The 21,725-nt window shown below is 40.8% G+C and overlaps 3 protein-coding genes across 3 annotated transcripts; all 3 read right to left on the reverse strand.

Moving 5' to 3' along the window:
- Positions 1-1,446: 1,446 nt before the first annotated feature.
- On the reverse strand, positions 1,447-5,057 carry LOC139465473 (uncharacterized). Its single transcript, XM_071247196.1, has 4 exons — positions 5,008-5,057; positions 4,280-4,404; positions 3,756-3,857; positions 1,447-1,593 (listed from the first exon to the last, which is right to left on the reverse strand). Exons 1-4 carry the CDS (start codon positions 5,054-5,056, stop codon positions 1,540-1,542), a joined length of 330 nt encoding a protein of 109 aa, XP_071103297.1. The 5' UTR covers position 5,057; the 3' UTR covers positions 1,447-1,539.
- Positions 5,058-10,077: 5,020 nt separating this feature from the next.
- Positions 10,078-12,723, reverse strand: LOC139465474 (uncharacterized). The gene is made up of 4 exons (XM_071247198.1): positions 12,616-12,723; positions 11,831-11,944; positions 11,437-11,538; positions 10,078-10,257 (listed from the first exon to the last, which is right to left on the reverse strand). The coding sequence occupies exons 1-4, from the start codon at positions 12,658-12,660 to the stop codon at positions 10,135-10,137; spliced, it is 384 nt and encodes a 127-aa protein (XP_071103299.1). The 5' UTR covers positions 12,661-12,723; the 3' UTR covers positions 10,078-10,134.
- Positions 12,724-17,177: 4,454 nt separating this feature from the next.
- Positions 17,178-20,020, reverse strand: LOC139465476 (uncharacterized). The gene is made up of 4 exons (XM_071247199.1): positions 19,918-20,020; positions 19,486-19,584; positions 18,953-19,054; positions 17,178-17,367 (listed from the first exon to the last, which is right to left on the reverse strand). The coding sequence occupies exons 1-4, from the start codon at positions 19,987-19,989 to the stop codon at positions 17,245-17,247; spliced, it is 396 nt and encodes a 131-aa protein (XP_071103300.1). The 5' UTR covers positions 19,990-20,020; the 3' UTR covers positions 17,178-17,244.
- Positions 20,021-21,725: the final 1,705 nt, after the last annotated feature.

Raw genomic sequence — 21,725 nt, forward strand, 5'->3', positions numbered from 1 at the left:
AAAGTCAATTTTCGCCAATTTAGTCTTACATCGTATGTCACACATGGAATAAAAGAAATCCCAGCTACTTTTTTTGTAAAGGTATCGGGATTGAATGATAATATCGCTCTCCTCGTCACTGATGAAAACCGGCGACCCCACTGTTTTAAAAAAATTATAACTGATGTTCAGGAAGGAGAAGCACTTTGTAATCACTATGTTTCAATTTCAAATGATGTTGAGAAGTATACTACATTACCAGTCTTAACGAGTCGATGTCATTTACAGTTCTATGTGTATATTTTAATGGCAAATAAACTTTTTTCATTATAAAATATTTACCAACCAATGACGCAAATTGGCCAGAGAAAATACATCACAGACTTACATATATCTCGTCCACTGTCTTTTCAATCTTTATGTTTACTGTTTTATTTATCTTTATGGAAACACGATTTTCCTTTGCAATGTAAAGCCGTTATTTAAGAAAGTGGATTAGTCAATTTAATTGATCTCTTATCTTGACATTATTCGAACGTTTTATACATATGACATTGCACAATTATTTTCCTCAGCGTAACTTACTGCGAAAATAATACAAGTCGAGCTTTATGCTGACCGAGTGTGGCTTATTGGTATCATTTGTAAACTTGCATACTTTAACAGTATGGTTTTTACGAAAGTTTATTTCTGTGGTTTAAAAGTTATTATAAAAATCGCCGAATAGAAATATTAGTTAACGGAAGCTTTTCAGCAAATGAAAGATACGTTTACACAAGGTTCTGAACTGAGATCGTTTCTCTTTTAAGAATATATCAACGAAATAACAGACATTTTTTCAAAACTCATACGGTTATTATCAGCGTCATTGAGAAAAGTAGTAAATAAAGATCTTATTATTCTCAATAATTGGGCCAAACCAAGGTTTATATTTAGTCACAAGAGAACGTTCTCTTTACAACACCCATCTTCATAGTACTCCAGTATTGAATCCATCAGTTCTTTGAAACAAGATGGACACCTTTAAGGAAGAGAAGGAAAACGAAAAATTCACAATTGAAGCCCATCAGGCTTCTTTGAATTGCTTCTAACTCACACGTGTATGCACGTCGCTATATAAGTGCAATCATCTTGGACGCGACGTTAAACTCCATTTCACCTCAACTCAACTCTGCAAAACTAACTGCGGCGCCTGGGATTTTAGTATTTGTCGCTTCCGTTTTGTCTTTTCATGTGTGACAGAGATAGGCGTTTGACGACACCTTTGAGATTGTAATCAGACAAAAGTTGAAACGAGGAATGACATCCTCGATACCATGTTTGAAGTCAAACGTTGGACAAATAGTACGAAAATAGTTCCAATATATCATCTGTATCACAACAAGTAGGAAGTTCACATGACGAACGTCGACCATGACAGTGAACACTGAAAGCTGATGAAGAACTTCTCTTATTGATGAATGACAATACATGGAATATATATGTGATGCATTAGGCTGCAACCTGCACCATGATCCTGTTATGACAATGTCGTGTGACCCAATGGTCCGGGCTTTGGGTTCATGTCAGAACTGTCTGCTTCGTGGTGTCGGAGGCGAGGGCAGCAAGTTGAAAAAGGCAATGAAATTAGCAATTATCCAATACATCACTTAGTAGAAAGGCCGACCGTTTGAAATGACTAAATACTTTTAGTTTCTATAAAAAATCAAGTACGGACTAGACAATCCAGTGAATGGCATCATGAGCAGCAATCTACACTATTCTGATACAATGACAAGAGTGTTGTATGTTTATAGTTTTTATAGTTGAGACGTATTACGCTATCTTTTGCATCTTCTTAGATTGACTGTGTGCATGTCATTATTTCCGATCGTTCTACTAGATAGATGTTATGTTGGCCATTTATCGTGCCTTGTGTTCTATTTATTCAAAATCAGAGTAGTATTATAAAGGCCAGGTTGAATTAAGTGATACAACGTATAGCAAGCCTCATCACGGGCTTTGCAATCAAGAATTATTTCACGAATTTCCACCGGAGTGCACGATTAGTGTATTTTGCCTCCCTGAAACTTGTTCAAGTCTTCTCTTTCCTTCTCACTTTAAACTCGAAACTCTTAAGACAAATTAATGTCACAAAATGAATGAATGAACGCAAAATGGAAGTCGAAGGACCACAACACTCATTACCGAGAGTCACTGCAGCAAACATACCAAACTGAGGGGAAACAGAAACGCCACCAAATAAATAATGGTCGTCAGTTTCAACAAATTTGCCAAACAGCACGAAAACAGTTGGGACCACATGGTTGGAATGCAATTTACCTTTTCCCTGTGAACCTGTGCACGTGCTTCACGTGATTTGCGAGAAAAGTGAATTTAACCACTCAAATATGCAATCTGCACAATGTTACCCGTGTGAAATTCTGGTATAACACATGAGCTGGATTGTACTCTCTCATCACATGAAACCGTTCAAAACAACGGACATGCCTCGACTAACCGCAGAGCAGAGGGCGAGAGCCATCGGTATGTCGCAAATGGGAGCGACGCAGGAGCACGTTGCCAGGGTCATGGGCTGCTTCTAGTGCACCATCGCCAGACTTGTCACACGTCACAGGCACACTGCCAGAGCCACAGACAGGCCGAGGAGTCCAAGACCCAAGGTCACGACCCCACAGGAAGACCGGTATTTACGGGTGCCTCACATAAGTCCAGAATTCCCAACGGTGACGTCAACAACCGCAAACAGCCTTTGGCATCCAGCCAGCAGAAGGACCGTTGCTAGAAGACTCCGCCTGGATGGCCTCCGTGCCTATCGACCTTTCAAGGGCATGACGTTAACGTTTCTATACCGACTTTCACAGACTGAAATGGGCCAGGACTGTACAGCAGTGGCAGCAGGGAAATTCGCGAAGAGTGCTCTTCAGGGACGAGAGTAGGTGCCGGATCTTCAAGCCTAATGGGCGAGTTTGAATCTACTGATGACGTGGTGACGTGTTGCTAAGAAGTCTAGCCTTATGGAGGTGGTAGTGTCATGGTCTGTGGTGGCATCTGCGGGAACCATAAGACTGATCTGGACATCAGAGACAGAAATCTCACTGCACGTCGTTACATTGATGAGGTTTTGCGGCCTGTTGTACTGCCTTTCCTGCAAGGACACCCACGGACGCTGTTTCAGCAGGACAACGCCACCCCTCCAGAGCTCGAATCGCAAGCGACTTTCTGGACGCCAACAACGTGACCGTTTTACAGTGGCCAGCCAGATGACCGGTCCTGTCGCCCACAGAGCACCTCTGGGACCAACTTGGACGCAGGATTCGCAAATGTCAACAGCCGCCATTGACGAGGGATGCCTTGGCAATCACCCTGCAGGAAGAATGGCGTGGGATACCTAATCAGGATGTCACGACCCTTGTGTACTCAGTTCGACGTCGTGTTAGGGCCTGCATCGTTGCTGGAGGGGGTCACATCCGATATTCTGTAGCACGGGACTTTAAAAGAGATCGAATACTGGACAGTGCACCCAACATGAAAACGTCTCTGCAGAACTTTAAGTACATGGTTTTTGATGTTGTCATTTTCAAATACCGTTTTTGAATAATTGTTATTTATAGTTAAACATCAACTGTTACTAAATGTTGCGTATGTTTTGTTTTAGACCAGAAATTTGTTTGGTGGCTTTTCTTATGTCCGTAAGTTTATATCACCGTAATATCTGCTTATGTCTATGTCAAGCGCCGGTCACCCCTACAGGCAACGCCAACTATATATATTACCTCAAGTGTCTCAATCTTAGCAGGGTCGTGAATGTCCATCTTCTGGGCGTCGGAAAGTGCCCACAGGTAGCAGTGGGTCTTGGATATCATAACCATTTCACCCTGCTTAATACGAGCGGGCAATGAGACGATGTCAGCGATATTGTCCCCTTTACACGACAATAATCGAGGGCATAATATTCTTGTCGCATAATGTATGACTTACATTATATATCATATTATTACCAATGAGTAATGTATGGACTATTATAAGTGTGTATTTTGTCGTATTCATGAGATATTATATTAATATGAAGTAGCATTCTTAAATATCAATATATCTATATGATTGATAAATCATGTATAAACGTACTTTAAGGTTTTAATAGTGTTTCCGCAATCACGTGACATGACGTTTCGTATGAGGTTACGATATCTGTGTATTCATGTTACATACACTGTCTGTAAAAGACAATATCAAAGCATGAACATAACAGGAACGCGTTGCAACACAAACTTGCAATGTATTAATATGAACTACGTACAATGTTCTTGTCGTAGGAAAATAAAAGTGCTCCATGTGGAGGAGGTGTGGCGTGTGTGTGGACCGCGTGGGTGTGGACCGCGTGGGGGTGATGGGCGATGTGCGTGGCGTGAGGATGGTGAGTTGCTTTGGGTGCATCGGTTGTCTGGGCCTGAAAATATAATGCGTCACATTTACTGCAGAAAATGAAAGGATGCTTCACTATTCAAATGTATTGAAGTGAGTGAGTGGGTAGGGATTAACGCCACTTTTAACAGTATTCCAATTTTTATCACAGCGAGTCAGCTTAATGTGGGAGGAAAGCCCCGAAAGTCTCAGACATTAACCACTTTGGTGAAACAACGAGTACGAGTACGGTGCTTACACACCATGAAACATAATCGGGATTCGAACCCATATTCATATGTTTCTGGCGAGCCCAAGGGGCGCAACAGTGCACAGCGAATTGCGGCGCCTATGTAGTTGAATAAACTGAATTAAATGGAAGAGTAACCTCTAAGAACTATGCTACATGATCCACATGGAAATACATCAGGTAAAGAGACGAAACACCGTACACCACCACTGTGACTTCCAACCGCCGTGACAGCTGGATGTAAGTCATAGTTCCCGATCGTAAGTGATCCAGAAATATTCTTACGTTTGCAGATTAGAGTGAATGAATGGTGTTTAAAGCTTCAGTCAGCACTGCCCCAATGAAATGTATAGGAAATAACATGTGTAGGCTACTTATCTGGGCCAGATACACAACGCAGGCAATCAGCACAATCTTCAGCATGGTGAATCGTAGTAGCAGCAGCGAGAAATGAAGAAGTATCACTAAATGTGATTTCTTATAAGCCTTCTTATCAGGCTGCGCCCCTTCATATTTTGAATGCCAGGATATTCTCTGTCACGACGTTCCAAATATATTCACTCGCTGTGAGGTGAAGTGTGAGGTGGATGGTGAAGTGTGGGGTGGATGGTGAAGTGTGAGGTGGATGGTGAAGTGTGGGGTGGATGGTGAAGTGTGGGGTGGATGGTGAAGTGTGGGGTGGATTGTGAAGTGTGGGGTGGATGGTGAAGTGTGGGGTGGATGGTGAAGTTTGAGGTGGATGGTGAAGTGTGGGGTGGATGGTGAAGTGTGGGGTTGATGGTGAAGTGTGGGGTGGATGGTGAAGTGTGAGGTGGTTGGTAAAGTGTGGGGTGGATGGTGAAGTGTGAGGTGGATGGTGAAGTGTGGGGTGGATGGTGAAGTGTGAGGTGGATGGTGAAGTGTGGGGTGGATGGTGAAGTGTGGGGTTGATGGTGAAGTGTGGGGTGGATGGTGAAGTGTGAGGTGGATGGTGAAGTGTGGGGTGGATGGTGAAGTGCGAGGTGGATGGTGAAGTGTGGGGTGGATGGTGAAGTGTGGGGTGGATGGTGAAGTGTGGGGAGGATGGTGAAGTGTGATGTGGATTGTGAATTGTGGGGTGGATGGTGAAGTGTGAGGTGGTTGGTGAAGTGTGGGGTGGATGGTGAAAGTGTGAGGTGGTTGGTGAAGTGTGGGGTGGACAGTGAAGTGTGAGGGAAGGGAGAGATGGCAGGTCAAAGGGGAGGTGCGCAGGGTGTGTGGATGGAGTCATTGTAGCATGATGCAAACTGTTCCCGGAAATGTTAGAAAATGTTTTTCACTTCATATTTTATAGCAAATAAATGGTTCACAGGACAGGTTGGATGTCATGAAAAGCATCCCGTTGTGGTATTCAACTCCTCCTTGTCAGATTAAACAGTTGTGCTTGTTGAAGCAATGTTACAACCCTTCGTGTAAAACGTGTTAACTCTAAATGTAAAAAAAATACATTGAGAGTATCAATCCGCAAACCTTAATGTAAAAGATATTTCTTAGTTGGCCGGGGCATTTATATAGTGAGTCAACAGGCAAAAGCAGATCTTACATCTATTTCTCGTTGCTGTATTCTGAACAGATGTGTATTCAGGCCAGATCTGAACTTTTGAAAGCATCAGTGCCCTGTAAAAATAATAAATCAGCTGGTCTTAGTGAATATCTAAAACATTCGTCCGCTGTTATAATACCTTATTTAGAAATCATATTTAACAGCATTTATCAATACTGTGTTTTCCCTGAATGCTGGGCTACTGGGTTAATTAGCCCATTACATATGAAAGGGGACGTTTATGTTCCTGATAAGTATGGGGCTGTAAGCCTCCTGAGCATCGTTAGTGAAGATTGTACATTCATTTTAAACAGACAACTACTGTATGGGGCTGCAACACTTGATCAAGTATCTGAATGTCAGTCCAAAAAGTTTTGTTTTTAAAAGTTCGGTTTTAAACTCTGTCATTCAGCGGTATCTTTCACGAAAATAGGTAAGTTTTATTGATAAGTTTATATAAGGTAAGTTTATAATGATAAGTTAAACTGCTCTGTCGTTATTTTCTCAAATTTTCAGAGTTCACAATGTAGCATACGAGTATATGTATATGTTGGAATTAATATCAGCACGTCATTAATTATATTTTATTTTTTCATTATTATGTTAACAGAAAGTCAACATTATTAGCCAATCTTCTTGCGGTTTATTAGCAGACAAGTGTAACACTATCCACCCGGTTATGTATTAATATTATCATAAGCATCTTGTACATGTTTTGAAAACAGTGACAAGCAATCGCACCTCAATACCCCACTACCGTCCCTGTATATCCTTGTTTTCTAACGTCCATGTATATCCTTGTTTTACATTTATTTCAGGTTTCCGGATTCTCCCTGTTGTAATTAATTATTTGTATTAGCAGTCACAACTTTGGGTATATTTACCCCTGTAGTCATTAGGATGGGATCATGCTTGACATCCATGGTATTTAGCATCCAAGGCGTTCTATCTGTAGTGTATAATGATAGATGTGTAGTTAATTGTCGAAACCAGTTCGTATTCTATGTATCACTCTCGACAATTGATCCAACGCTTGGGCCTGACCGATGCCCAGTCAGGTGCACATAAGTCAGGTACATGTAGTCGATTCTCCTGTGTTTATACCCGATGCTTGGGAAGGTTGTCAGTTGTGCAAGGCAAATCGATCCCTAGCTGGGCATGATAGATGCTCATTCATGTCCATGTAACAATAGCTTTTCTGGTCACAGGAATATAACGTGCAGTGAAAATCCCCTTAGGCCAAAATTTGTTAGCCATTTTGAATGTGTCTCAGGTATTAAATCATTGTTGCAGGTTTTGTGTTGAATTGTCATTAGAAATGTAGCATTTATTGATTTCGCTAAAGCATTCGACGCTACTCAGCGTCATCTTCTATTGAAGCCATTGTTCAAACATGGTTTGAGTGCTAATATCAAATAATGGAGAGTTAGGCGAGTGAGGTAGATGTTCTATTCAGTCGCTTGCTGTTTTGAAATGTGTCAAATATTGGCTGTCTCTTTTCAATATGCAGGAATCTCGTTTACCCAACAAATGTTATAATATCTTGCGGTTGTACGATGAACAAGGCCACGTAAATTGGTTAACGACATTATACAACTGCTATTTTTAGATTGGGATTTGGTGATAACTGGTACTTTCAAACCACTTATCAAGTGGTAATAAAGCCATTTTTTGAATATGTTAAAAGCGATGAAAAGACGACTTTTTATAGGTTTGGCATAGTGATCTATCCGAAAGCCCCAGATGGTTTATTATGCACAGTTTAAAACATCTTTTCATGTCAGAACTATTCGAATAGTATAACTGTTAAACAATTCAGCCAAGTTTTCGGCTCATTTATCACAATTTAGAAATTGAACGTGGACGAAATTTCAATATTCCTTGTGAATTTAAAAAAAATTAAAGTTTGCAAATTAAACTACATCGAAAGTGAATATCACTTTTTTTTGGTTAATTTGTCAAGCTTATAGCCATCTTAGGCAAAGTTGCATAAAATATAAATTTCACATCTTTCCAAATATGGTGAAGTTGAATACACTACTGCCATCGCAAGACCCTATTATCTATATGAATACAGCTAAGTACTTGTTTTACACCAATGTTGTAAGAACACACATACTCCCAACTTTGATCATATGCATTTATGTTAAAACTGCTTTTTCAAAAAAGAAGCAAAACAATGCGTTGTATTTTATAATGTTTGCACATAAAGGACTCAACCGAATAGGTTTTCTTGCCATCATGGCAATGTTACCGAGGCAACTAATTGGTCGAAATTTCGTTAAATAGATTCAGAAATATTTTTGCACACAAAGCTCAGTTAATTACAATAGCAGCGGAATAGAGTCCTCTGTTTAGTCGAAATCAAGTTTGTTAACCTTATTTAAGACGTTTTGCCCATACTAATAAGTGCTCTTTATGAAACTAGCTGTGGATTATCAGCACAACATCCAGTAATTTTACCTTATTCAGAAATCCAAGATGGCCTCACAGTTACCATTTTGTGATTTTCAACTCTCAAACATCTAAATAAGTAGATATATATTTATGAAGTCCTTTTGAAAACCTCGTGAGTATCATTTCATTAGATTGTAACCCCACAACGAAGTTATAGGGTATAATGGAATCAGCGTGTCCGCCTGTCTGTCGGTCTGTCCGCGGAAAATAACTTTCCGTACAATTCCTTCTAAACTCATTGACTGATTTCACTTAAACTTTGTACACGTGACCACGTCAACATGTAGCTGGGAACATTACAATTGTGTTTTCATTTTTAGTTATTGCCTTTTTTTATAACTTGTCAGTTTGTCAGTTTGGTATTAGGATGGTAACGGAATTGAGGTTACCTTGTAGAGTATCGACAGATAACCTTCGTACAACATTAAGTTTGATAGAAATCGGTTAAAAGGGTTAGGGGTCATAAACCCTTTTATAAAACCTGCATATAGCAACCAGGTGGTCGTTGTAGAAAGGAAATCTAAAAATGATTAGTCATCTTGCCAAAGAAATGATGATATTAAATCTGCGAATTTTCATGGATGTTCGATAAGCAATTTTTCATAGTGATAACCCTTAATGTAAAAAAATAGTATCTGTCACTTCAACCCTTAATGTAAAAAAATACATTAACAGTATGTTTTACATAAAGAGTTGTAACGAGGGCTAACCTGCAACCCTTAAAGTAAAATATGTTTACATTAAGAGTAATTTTACATTAAGAGTTGTACCAATGAATACCACAGTGGTATTCCAGCATTCCAGTTACTTACAGCTTGATGTAAGAGGAACGTGAGTAGGTGAGTATGGTTTTAAGACGCTTTTAGCAATATTCTGGCAACACCAGGGAGCGTAACACTATGAATGGGTTTAAATATTGTACCAAGGTGGGAGATCGAACCCAGGGATTGGACATGACGAGCGAACGCTTTTCTACAAGGTTACCCGACCGACTCTTGAAGACAGAAATAATGCAGGTCAAAGACGATCACCACCTTGGTGAAACCCAAGGACGAGGTATGGTGCTGACTAATCAAGAACATATTCAGCACGAATCCTGGATTCGAACCCATGATTAAAGGTTTCTTGCCTGACAATAGGACTCTGTACAGCGAACTGCGACGCCGGGGATTATATGTATTTGACGCTTCCGTTTTGTCTTTTTATGTGTGACCAAGACATGAGATACAGCTAAGGCTTTGATATTGTAATCAGGCAATAGTTGAAAGGAAGAATGACATCCCCGATAATATGTTAAAATATGAAAATATGAAATTAAACGATAATTTGTTATCACCACCAGTTGGAAGTTCACATGACGAATGTCGACCGTGACAGTTCAAAGGACTTAACTAACCTCATGGTAAAGTATGTAACCATTGAAAGCTGATGAAGAACTTCTTTTATTGATGAGTGACAATACTTGGAATATATGTGTGATGCATTAGGCTGCAACCTGCACCATGATCCTGTTATGACAATGTCGTGTGACCCAATGGTCCGGGCTTTGGGTTCCTGTCAGAACTGTCTGTTTCGTTGTGTCGGAGGCGAGGGCAGTGAGTTGAAACTGTAAAAGTGGAATAAGCAATAATCGTATATGCCAATACATCACTAAGTAGAAAGGCCGACCGTATGAATGTAACTGTAAACTACATACCTCTTAGTTTAAATGGTTGGTTAATTGTGTTGGTAATTGACTACATACCTCTCAGCTTTATCGGTTGGTTTGTGTTTTATTTAATTGACTACATACCTCTTAGTTTAATTGCTTGGTTTGTGTTTAAGTTTAGTGTGTGTGTTTCCGAAATAAATTGCATCTTGTCTTATTAACCGTTGTTCTTATTCTAATTGGTTATTGGCAGCCATTGTTAGATGCCTTGATGCGTAGGTGATCGATAGATCGATGTTTCCATACACAAGTTTTTTTGTCAAAAGGCATGTTAATTTTGAAGTATCGAATTGAATTAGATACCTGATTTTAAGACTTAATTAATTATGTTCCATTTTTATGATAGAGCGTTTGTTTCCTTGTTATGTAACGCTGCACTCGTCAACATTCCAGCTATATTCAATTTGTAAATAATCTTGTACGGACCAGACAGTTCAGTGACTGGCATCATGAGCATCAATCTACACTATTTGGATACGATGACATGGGTGTTGCATGTGTGTAGCAGAGACCTGTTACACTATTTGGATGCGATGACATGGGTGTTGCATATGTGTAGCAGAGACCTGTTACACTATTTGGATACGATGACATTGGTGTTGCATGTGTGTAGCAGAGACCTGTTACACTTTTTTATGCATAATCTACTCAGACTGATTGTGTGTATTTCAATATGTCTGATCTTTCTACTAGATAGATGATGTAATGTTGGTGATAGTTTTCATGCCTTGCGTTCTATTCATTCAAAATCAGAGTTGTATTTTAAAGGCCAGGTTAAATTGATTAAGTGATACAACGTATAGCAAGCCTCTGTACTGACTTTGCAATCACGATTTATTCACGAATTTCCACCGGGGTGCACGATTAGTGTATCTTGAATAAATAAACGCAACATGGAAGTCGATGGACGTCAGAGTTAACGATTAAAAAGTATCTCAGACCTAAAGGTACACTGGATGTCCCCCCACTCAACAGCACGCATAACCGTGAGTCACTGCAACAAACATACTTATACAATTTCACTGTAATATCTGGCTTATGTCACCCCTACAGGCAAACGCCAACTATATATATTACCTCAAGTGTCTCTATCTTAGCAGGGTCATGGATGTCCATCTTCTGGGCGTCGGACAGTGCCCACAGGTAGCAGTGGGTCTTGGAGATCATCACCATTTCACCCTGCATCATACGGGCGGACAATGAGACGATGGACAGCGATATCGTCCGCTTTACACGGCAATAATCGAGGGTATAATTTCTCAAATATTCTTGCCGCATAATGTATGACTTACATTTTATCGTATTGTTAGCAATTAGTAATTTATGGACTATCATAAGCCTTTCGTTTGTCGTATCCGTGGGCTATAATATAAATATGAAGTAACGTTATCAAATACCAATATGACTATAATATTGATAACAGGAATGCGCTCCAACACAAACCTACAATGTGTTGATATGAACTACATACTATGTTCTTGTCGTAGGCGAAGGAGAATGCCCCATGTGGAGGAGGTGTGGCGTGGGTGTGGACCGCGTGGGTGTGGATCGCGTGGGTGTGGTGAGGATGGTGAGTTGTCTGGGCCTGAAATATAATGCGTCAAAATTATTGTAGAAAACGAAAAGATACTTCACTGATCATATGTACTGTAGTGAGTCGGGTTGCACACCGCTGTTAACAGTTTTCCATCTATACCTCTGCGTGTCAGCTTACTGTAGAAGGAAAACCACAGGTCTCAGACGTTTACCACTTTGGTGAAATCCAAAAGCACGGCTATGGTGCTGAGAAACATAGAAACATAATCAGGGCGACCCTGGATTCGAACCCACATCCATACGTTTCTGGCGTACCCAAGGGACGCAACTCTGCACAGCGAAATGCGGCGCCTGAGACGACTGGGCCACCCATGCCCCATATGTAGTTGTACAAGCTGAATTAAAAAATATATATATGGGGTTTAACGTTGCGTCCAAGATTATTGCACTTATATAACTGTTACGTTTCACATGTCACGTGTACCTTTTCCATTCTACATACTGCACATCGAAATACATCGGGTAAAGAGACGAAACACTGTACACCACCACTGTGACTTCCAACCGCCGTGACAGATGGTTGTAAGTCATCGTTCTCGATCCTAAGCAATCCAGAAATCTTCCTACGTTTGCACATTGGAGTGAATGAATGGTGTTTAAAGCTGCAGTCAACAGTGCCCTAATGAAATGTATAGGAAATAACATGTGTAGGCTACTTACCTGGGCCAGATACACAACGCAGGCAATCAGCACAATCTTCAGCATGGTGATTGTGAGTAACGGCAGCGAGAAGCGAAGAAGTGCCACTTGTTGGGATCTTTTATACGTGTTCTTATCAGGCTGCGCTCCCTTCATATTTTAAATGCCAAGGTATTTTCTGTCACGACTTTCTATATATATTCTATCTCTGTTTTTCGATTAGAAAGATGTTTCATACCACGTTGATAAAATTACACGGAGGAGCCAAACATGTTTTACCGGTAGTTTTTTTACGGGAGGGGAAGGTGGGTAAGAAGGTGGCTGAATGTGGGTGAGGGTGAGGTGAGGTGGGTGAGGGTGAGGTGGTTGGGGATGGGTGAGGTGAAATGTGGTTTAATGTCGCGTCCACGATTATTGCAGTTATTTTGCTACGTGCATGCACGTGTGTATGTGTGGCTGCTTGTGCTGGTCCGGACTAATTCCGATTTTTTAGTGCTAGCCCCCTGAGGTATCATGCCGCAGTTTAACATGAATACCTCTCTCAGACACAGTATACTGACTCCGAGCCGAGCAGTCCTTGTTTTAGCCCCTTAATGCTGAGCGCCAGACAGGGTTACAGCAAGTACCATCTTTTAAGGTCTTTTGGTATGACGCAGCCGGGGATAAGACCTTCCGCTCTCTGGTCAGACCGTATACCACTAGGCCACGGAGGCGGTCCCGGTTGGGGGATGGGAAGGTTGTTTTTTGAGTATGAGGTAGACCGGAAGGTATATATGGAATTGGATGAGGTTGGTCGGGAAGTGTGAGGTGGAAGGTGGAGTGTGAAGTGGGTTGGGAAGTGTGAGGTTGGTTGGGATGGGAGGTAGATGGGGAAGGGCGAGGTGGGAGACCTAGGGCAATGTGGTGGGTGTGGTTGGTTGGTTGGTTGGTTTGTTGTTTAACGCCGCACTCTGCAATATTCCAGCTATATGACGGCGGTATGTAAATAATCGAGTCTGGACCAGACAATCCAGTGAATAATATCATGAGCATGGATCCACACAATTGGGATCGATGACATGGATCAACCAAGTCAACGAACCTGACCACCCGATCCCGTTAGTCGCCTTTTACGACAAGCATAGTCACCTTTTACAGCAAGCTTGGATTGCTGAAGACCTATTCTACATCGGAATCTTCACGGGTCGTGGTGGGTGTGGATGGAGGCAATTAAACATAATTCAATCTGTTCCCGTAAATGCCAGAACATGTTTTTGACCTCATAGTTAATAACACATAAATGGTTAACAGGGCAGGTTGGATGTCATAAAAAGCATCCCGTTGTGGCCCTTGGGTCCTCCTTGTCAGATTAAACAGATGTATATGTTGAAGCAGTGCCCAAACAAACCACAACCAGCCCCTCAACATTGATGATTGCACTATGTCTGGCACCATGTAAGTATAGTGTATACAATCTCAACAGTACACAGTTATCTATACAAGTATTTCATGCACAAGAGTCGGTATGTGTTCTTTCACAGACTGACATGCAGTGATTACATGCCAACGCCAATGCAAGGTTAACTGTATCTTAGCTCGGCAAAGGCCGTTACAGAAAATAGAACCAGGGCAGTCAACATGCTGTGTTCTGTGAGTAAGGTCAGCATACCTGAACGCGAGGTGTGTCTACGTACGCTGCTGTTTTGTTTTATTAACAAGCTTCCAAACACCTACTTAAATAGGTAGAGCGAATTATTCACAGTATATAGCTTTGAATATGATTAACTGTCCCCTAATTTCCTACTGGCAAAACTAAATTCGACCAATCACACAGTAGTAGGACGACCAGTCAAGGTCTGAGGAGTCCTGGCGATAGCTACACAAGGACTTAGGACAAGACAATCACCGCCAGCTAGCAGTGAAATCTGTCCAGCCTCGTGAGCGATCAGAATGCTTTATGAGGTAGGGAAAACGCGAATAGCAAACCAACTACTAACTCAGTATTGGAAATATAGGTATCAAAGGACTGAATATACCATTAAATATTTACACCCCTTTATGTACAATTTGTAAGGTGGCAAACAAGACTATCAATACATGGTAACTTTCTACATTGTACTCGATATTCGCGCTATTGTCTGAAAATCAAAGTTACGAAAATATTTTTAACATCAATATGCTTGCACACACGTAGGAGACAACATATACCAAATCAACACGTGATAAGAGCATAAGGTATAAATGCTAGAGAATGAAATTAAAAGACAACAAATTCTTCAGCGCTAGTCTGACGAACACAAAGTCTAAGATCTGAAGCCCAATGACCTGGCCCTGGTTGTTGGTGTTGATGAAACACAGAAATCTTAAAGATTCGTGCATAATGCTTGCTGTACCTGTTATAATCGCGAGACGAGATCGATTCGAGGCCATCCTGCATTCCATCAACGAACAGGATACCCATCGAAAAACAGCGACAGTGATGAGACGGGAGGCCCTCAAATCACTGGACCGTGACGAGCATTGTTTAACAGAAACACATGTGATGTCTCCTTAGGCGTTTGACCCGTGAAGATTCCGGGATAGATTAGGTCTTCAGCAACCCATACTTGCCGTAAAAGGCGACTGTGCTTGTTGTAAAAGTGGACTAACGGGATCGGGTGGTCAGGCTCGCTGACTTGGTTGATACATGTCATCAATCCCAATTGCGTGGATCGATGCTAATGATGTCAATCACTGGATTGTCTGGTCCCGACTCGAATATTTTACAGACCGCCGTCATATAGCTGGAATATTGCAGAGTGCGGCGTTAAACAACAAGCAAACAGATCCTTAGGCGTTTGACTTAGTTCGAAATATGCCTCTGTTCACCCAGCATTAAATAAGTACCTGGTAGGATGAGATGTGACTGTTAACCTTTTGTTTATGTTTAAGGGTGTGCATTTGGCGCATGATATATATGCATTCTATTTATTATCTGTTTAGTACTGTGTAGCATTTGTTAAGTAAGTATATTTCTGACCATACAAGCGCCCGTAACATACTTTGAACATAGTAGTGACCTTGACATAGAGTGACCTGCCTTTGGTTGTTGGTGTTGATGAAGCGCAGAAATTTGAAGGTTCGCGTAGTTACTGTTGCATTCACGGACAGGACACCTACAGGGAAACACCAACATTTCTGCCTATTGCGAACCCTAATTCCTAAATTTTAGTCGCACTTCGTGCCTCATTCAAGCTTTTAAAGTATGGCAATTACTGACATTCGTAGGTGCATAGGACATAGGACCTACAACTAATATACAACATCTATCAATATTTTCCCCATTGTATCGCCTGATACGAGTGTGAACCTTATTTTCTGTATTGTTTGTCTATTGTTTATTGATCTTGTGTGGTTGTACACTGATTTTACAATCTGGTTCCGTCCGTCCCGGCCTCTACACTCTAGTGAAAAGACAACTTTACTATCTTCCATGTGGGGAATCGAACCCAGAATCGAACGTTTATCTACAAGGCTATCCGACCGCCTGTACCAGACAGAAGTGATGCAGGTCAAAGCTGTCACCACTTTGGTAAAACATAAGGACGAGGTATGGTGCTGACAAATCTAAAATACAGTCAGGACGAATCTTGAATTCGAACCCATGATCAAAGGTTTCTTACCTTCCAACAGGACGCGGCTATGCACAACAAACTGCGGCACCGGGGATTAAAGTGTATGTATTTGTCGCTTCCGTTTTGTCTTTTTATGTGTGACAGAGATATGAGACATGAGTTACACCTAAAGCCCCTATCTCACATACACGGTTTAAGAAATTGCGAACACGATTTAAGAAAAGTTGAAAAATCGTGTTAATTCGTGCTCGACCTTGTGGTCGATACACATTTCTTAACCAAACACGACCCTCATACGACCAAAAACGACCCTCATACGACCCTCATACGACCTTCATACGACTGAACAGAACACTCATACGACCGTCATAAGATATTCATACGATACAACACGATTTAACCACATTTAACACGACCACAATACGACTGTCATACGACGCCATTACGACTTAACACGAATCAACACGACCGCCATACGATTTAACCCGAATCATTACGATGTCCATACTACTACAAAAATAAACACGATCTTCATACGACTGAACACGATCTTCCTACGATTGAAAACGACTGTCATACGACCTTCATACGACTGAACACGACTTTTCAGCTCGGCTTAAATCGTGTTATAATTTTTTGCAATTTAAGCCGAGCTGCAACGTCCATACGACCGCGCGCGACCGACCACGACTTAACATGAATGAACACGAATGAGTTCGCGACCATCATACCTTCTAACACGATTTAAAGAAAATCGCTAAATCGTGTTCATTCGTCATCAGATTCGTGAATGTGAGACAGGGGCTTAAGGCTTTGATATTGTAATCAGGCAAAAGTTGAAAGGAAGAATGACATCCCCGATAATATGTCTAAAACGCTGGACAAATTGTACGAACTTAGTTCATATAAAGTTTGTTAAAACAACAAGTAGGAAATTCAGTTCAAGAGATTATGTAATGGTAATGGTAATGTAAATGTAACCATTCGAAGTTAAGGAAGAACTTTTTTATTGATGAATGGCATAAAACAACCACACATGGAATATATATGTGATGTATTAGGCTGCAACCTGCACCACGATCTTGTTGTGACAATGTCCTGTGATCCAATTGTCTGGTCTTTGGGCTCCTGTCAGGACTGTCTGCTTCGTGGTGTCGGATGCAAGAGCAACAATTTGGAACTAAACAAGAATGAATGAGGAATTAGTGTAAGTACCTACACATCAATTAGGAGATAAATCGATTCTGTTTTGAAATTAAGTGTAGACACGATAGTCTAAGTTTTATTTAGATCCGAGTGTTATACCGCGAGAGTTTTTTAAAATCTATAACAGGTTTATTACAGTAGATTTATCTCCATTCTACAATGACGAACGCTTTGAAAACCGTGACTACATACACATGGGCAAATAGGCTTGACATCTCAGAACGTGTCGCAAATGGGGCACACAAATATTACCCAAGTTCAAGAACGGTCGCTTAATAATATATTGTTAACAAATTCTACATATCGGTTACAACATACATAGTTTTTGAAATGAAACTGATGGAAAAATAAATATATATTTCATTTCAGCGCAACTTGCTGCACATTTGCCCTGCTTGGACTCAACCAAGTCATTTCTTTTTGAGAATAAGCATTAAATCTTACATTGTATGGATGACAGATTATAGAAAAAGTGACTAAAAACGCAGAACCAATGTTGTTTTCTGAAAACAAGTTATTAAATCACAGTGTGCTCCCCAAGTAACAGTTATGATACCATGCTGACACAGTTCACCAATAACCTCATGATCCTCTTGTTAGATGATCCTGCTGGCACAATCTCATTGCCAAGGGAACCACCCTTTTTGCCGAGGTTTCAAGTTGGCATTTTACGACAAGAAAGGCTGGGAGACTCCTGATGTTTGTGATCGATGATTGTATGAGTCAGACACAGTGATTAGTGTGTGTATACATAATTGTGTGTGTTCTGAAATTGATGCCATCATGTTTGAGATACTGTTGTTCTGATTGTAGTCGGTTATCGACAGCCATAGGTTATGGACATGTCGATGTTTCCATATGCTTTCTGTTTGTTTGTTGTTGAACGCCGCACTAAGCAATATTCCAAGTATATGACGACGGTCTGTAAAACTAGTCGAGTCTGGACCAGAAAATCCAGTGATTGACATCATGAGCATCGATCTACGCCATTGGGATACGATGACATACATGAATCAAGTCAGCAAGCCTTACCACCCGATCCGGTTAGCCGCCTTTGACGGCAAGCTTGGATTGCTGAAGACCTATTCTATCCCCGGATCGTCACGGCTCGTTTGCATATGCAAAGGTTTGGTGTGAAAAGGCACGTCATTTGTGAGGTGTCTGATTTTGACATTATTTTTACCAAACAAAATTGTGCATGTTTGTTTGGTGTGTAACGTCTCACTAAGCAATATTCCAGCTATATGACGGCAGTGTGTAAAGAATCGAGTCTGGACAAGACAATCCAGTGATAAGCATCATGAGCATCGATCTACGCAATTAGGATACGATGACATTCATGTTTACCTTAGAAGTATGATTGTGTGACGCCAAGAGCTAACAATTCAACAGTATCTTTGATCTTAAAGTATGTTGGACTTGATTTTCACCACTCCACAACACTCAATTATGGAGTGTGGTTGCAACAAGCACACTGATTCACCGTCATATCCAGGCTAATGTCTGTGTAACAATCTAAAGCAACGATCACCCCATCAAGCAAACGTCAACTACATTACCTCAAGTGCCTCAATCTTAACAGGGTCGAGAATGTCCATCTTCTGGGCGTCGGAAAGTGCCCACAGATAACAGTGAGTTTGGGATACCATCACCATCTCGCCCTGCGTTAAGAAGTTGATACGTATGAATCAGGTGACATGGCGTATCATATTAGGCAAGACATATATGTATCATCCATGCTTTTTAAGAAACGTGTGACTGCATCAGCAAAAAGCAAAAAGGTAGTAAGTTAATATCACTGAATTTTCATTCCCATGAATAAAAGAAACGTCAACGCAGGAATAATATAGTCCTAATTACCGCCGAACAGAACAAAGAAGACAATTAAATGATGAAGCAGATTACCCAGTAACACGATAGTGCATTAACTGATTTTGTTCAAAGAAAAACTATAATGTTTTATTTTAATTACGTCAGCTGCGCAAAGAACCTGCTGCTATACAGTAAAGAAAAAAAACGTTGAAGAAATATTTTCGTTTAAATAGATGTTCATTTCAAAAACGAGAACAATATTTTACAATACCACACTTACAGCATCTCTTTCGTAGTGGAAGCCAAACACCCCATGGGGGGCAAGTGATCCATGGTTGTTGGGTGGGTGGGTAGGGTGAGTATGGTCGGTATTCTGGGCCTGGAAACATAATGTGTAACAGTTTGAAACAATAAAAGGATGCTTTCCTACCCATTTGCATTGGTTCGAATCTGAATAGGACAATATACATATCAACTGGATCCCCTCAATTCTACATCATGTAATCTAGTCAAAAAAAGGAAACTGTTGTAGCGATACGAAACTATGTACAGCGCCTACCATGCAAGGTGGACGAACATCACTTTGCCAATCCTGCCCTTAAGCAATACGGAACCGAGAATCACCTTCTTAACACATTGTGTACGGATGGACAATGTTTAGGAAATTAGATTGGGAGAATTTGGTAACTCAGAATGTATAGAATGTATTTACCTGGGCCAGGTACACAACGGATGCAATCAGTACAATCTTCAGCATGGTGAATGTGAGAGGCAGCAGAGTCATGACAAGTCTCACTTGGGAGGACCTTTTATGCTTGTTCTTATCTAGTTGCAATCTGTTCTCTACAAATTTGGAGCATCGTGCTCACTTCAATCACGACATTCTAAAAATATGCAATCCCTGTTTGTTGGATTAAAACAGATGTTTTAAAGCACATTTTCTTCAAACTACATGCATTTGTCATTTTAAAATAACACTCCTATTGAGCAGCCAAGCGGTGGAAGCGATGGGTACACTTACATGAACATTGTAAGATGCACAAAGACATATCGCGGATGCAGGAAGGGGTTATCGGAGCTGCGTATCGTATGATACACAACAGTAGAGGTATCATCGTTGTCCCGCGCTTGTCTCACCCTCGGTTGGCGTACATCGAGCACCTGCCACCGTACTTCATCTATATGATGTTATCGAATCTGAGGCAAATACATCAGTGGTTGACATCATGAGCAACGCCCCGAGTATCGAAGTACGATGACATACAATCATCCAACTCACGGAATCTGACCACTTACGAGAAGCAAATTGGAATGCTGCCGATGACTTAGTTTACACAAACACACGAAGTAACAAATATTGATGAAATTATTCTTTGCCTTTACGATTGAGCCACTTTCCCTTGAAATGTACAACATTATAACTCCTCTTTGTGAGTCTTGCTTCTAACCTACGTGGCATAGGTCATTGATGGGGGTTTCTCATACACGAGGAAATGGTCATTGTAAGACTCTCACAAAATGACAAATAGGCTGTCAAGATGAGGGTTTCTCAAACATTAGGCAACCAGATTACTATTTTACTCTCATATTTTCGCATCTCAAGATCATTCCTATGCGCTGTCTCCTCTTCTGTTAGAATGAAAACTCTTCTCTAAATTTGAAAAGAATCCATGGTGTAGTTTTCAAGTATTAGGTCGCTCAAATGTTTAAGTAAAAACATTCTCAGTAGAAAAGATAGCTGTAGTTTTTTAGAAAATACAAATATTGAAATCAAACTCTACACCGCATCTCTTCTGTTTGTATATGAAGTATTCACCATGAAGCTATGCAATAGTTTTCAAGTTATAACAATGTCTGACGAAACAACAACTCTCGCAGTTTTAATATAGAAATACATTCACCATTACTGATGCACAGATTCACTTTTTTCTCCAGCCCGAAAAATAGGTATCCCCATTGATCCTGAATTACCCATGCTCTGAGCAGAAAGTGTTATTTCCATCTTCGAGCACCTCACCAGGAAACATCAGGCACCTCATCACCACGGACGCTGCCCAAGTAGTCGCCCGGCCTCGTTGGTGCTAGGCTAGACTACTGTAATAGCATTGTGTCCAGGCTCACGCAGAAGCTCCTTTAAAGCAATGTCTAGACTAGAAGAGCTCGTATTGTCAGTCCTTCATCAAAAGGTATGCGCATTACACCGGCCCTCAAATAGCGCCACTGGCTAGCTATTACAATAATGCAAAACAAGCACCGCCCATTCTATTATGGGTCAATCAGGAAACAATAGTCCGTAAGTTGAAGTGACCTATCTTATTCGGCCTCTGGAAACACAAACCCCCAATATATGCAAACGCTTGCGAAAACCAAAACTTTCACTTTATTTATTTATCGACAGTGTTTCGAGGTGATTTCTAAATTTTCAAAAATTGAACTTATAAGGCTTCCGAAGGAGTCTTCCTTTAAAAACGTAAAGATGTTTAGAGATTATGTTCTAAGTAAACCACCGCCGACTGTATT

This window comes from Haliotis cracherodii, unplaced genomic scaffold (genome assembly GCF_022045235.1).
Source record: "Haliotis cracherodii isolate W230 unplaced genomic scaffold, xgHalCrac1.p SCAF_18, whole genome shotgun sequence".
In the NCBI taxonomy this organism is placed as follows: Eukaryota; Metazoa; Mollusca; class Gastropoda; order Lepetellida; family Haliotidae; genus Haliotis; species Haliotis cracherodii.

What these genes read in the sequence shown, in the direction of transcription:
- LOC139465473 (XM_071247196.1), bottom strand. Translation starts at nt 5,056, where the DNA reads ATGCTGAAGATTGTGCTGATTGCCTGCGTTGTGTATCTGGCCCAGATA. An exon ending in TTTCCTACGACAAGAACATT is followed by an intron (nt 3,858 to 4,279) that starts GTACGTAGTTCA and finishes CGTATTAAGCAG; the next exon opens with GGTGAAATGGTTATGATATC. An exon ending in CTAAGATTGAGACACTTGAG is followed by an intron (nt 1,594 to 3,755) that starts GTAATATATATA and finishes TTTCATTGCCTT; the next exon opens with TTTCAACTTGCTGCCCTCGC.
- LOC139465474 (XM_071247198.1), bottom strand. Translation starts at nt 12,660, where the DNA reads ATGCTGAAGATTGTGCTGATTGCCTGCGTTGTGTATCTGGCCCAG. An exon ending in TCGCCTACGACAAGAACATA is followed by an intron (nt 11,539 to 11,830) that starts GTATGTAGTTCA and finishes CGTATGATGCAG; the next exon opens with GGTGAAATGGTGATGATCTC. An exon ending in CTAAGATAGAGACACTTGAG is followed by an intron (nt 10,258 to 11,436) that starts GTAATATATATA and finishes CCACTTTTACAG; the next exon opens with TTTCAACTCACTGCCCTCGC.
- LOC139465476 (XM_071247199.1), bottom strand. Translation starts at nt 19,989, where the DNA reads ATGACTCTGCTGCCTCTCACATTCACCATGCTGAAGATTGTACTGATT. An exon ending in CCGTTGTGTACCTGGCCCAG is followed by an intron (nt 19,585 to 19,917) that starts GTAAATACATTC and finishes TTATGTTTCCAG; the next exon opens with GCCCAGAATACCGACCATAC. An exon ending in TCCACTACGAAAGAGATGCT is followed by an intron (nt 19,055 to 19,485) that starts GTAAGTGTGGTA and finishes TTCTTAACGCAG; the next exon opens with GGCGAGATGGTGATGGTATC.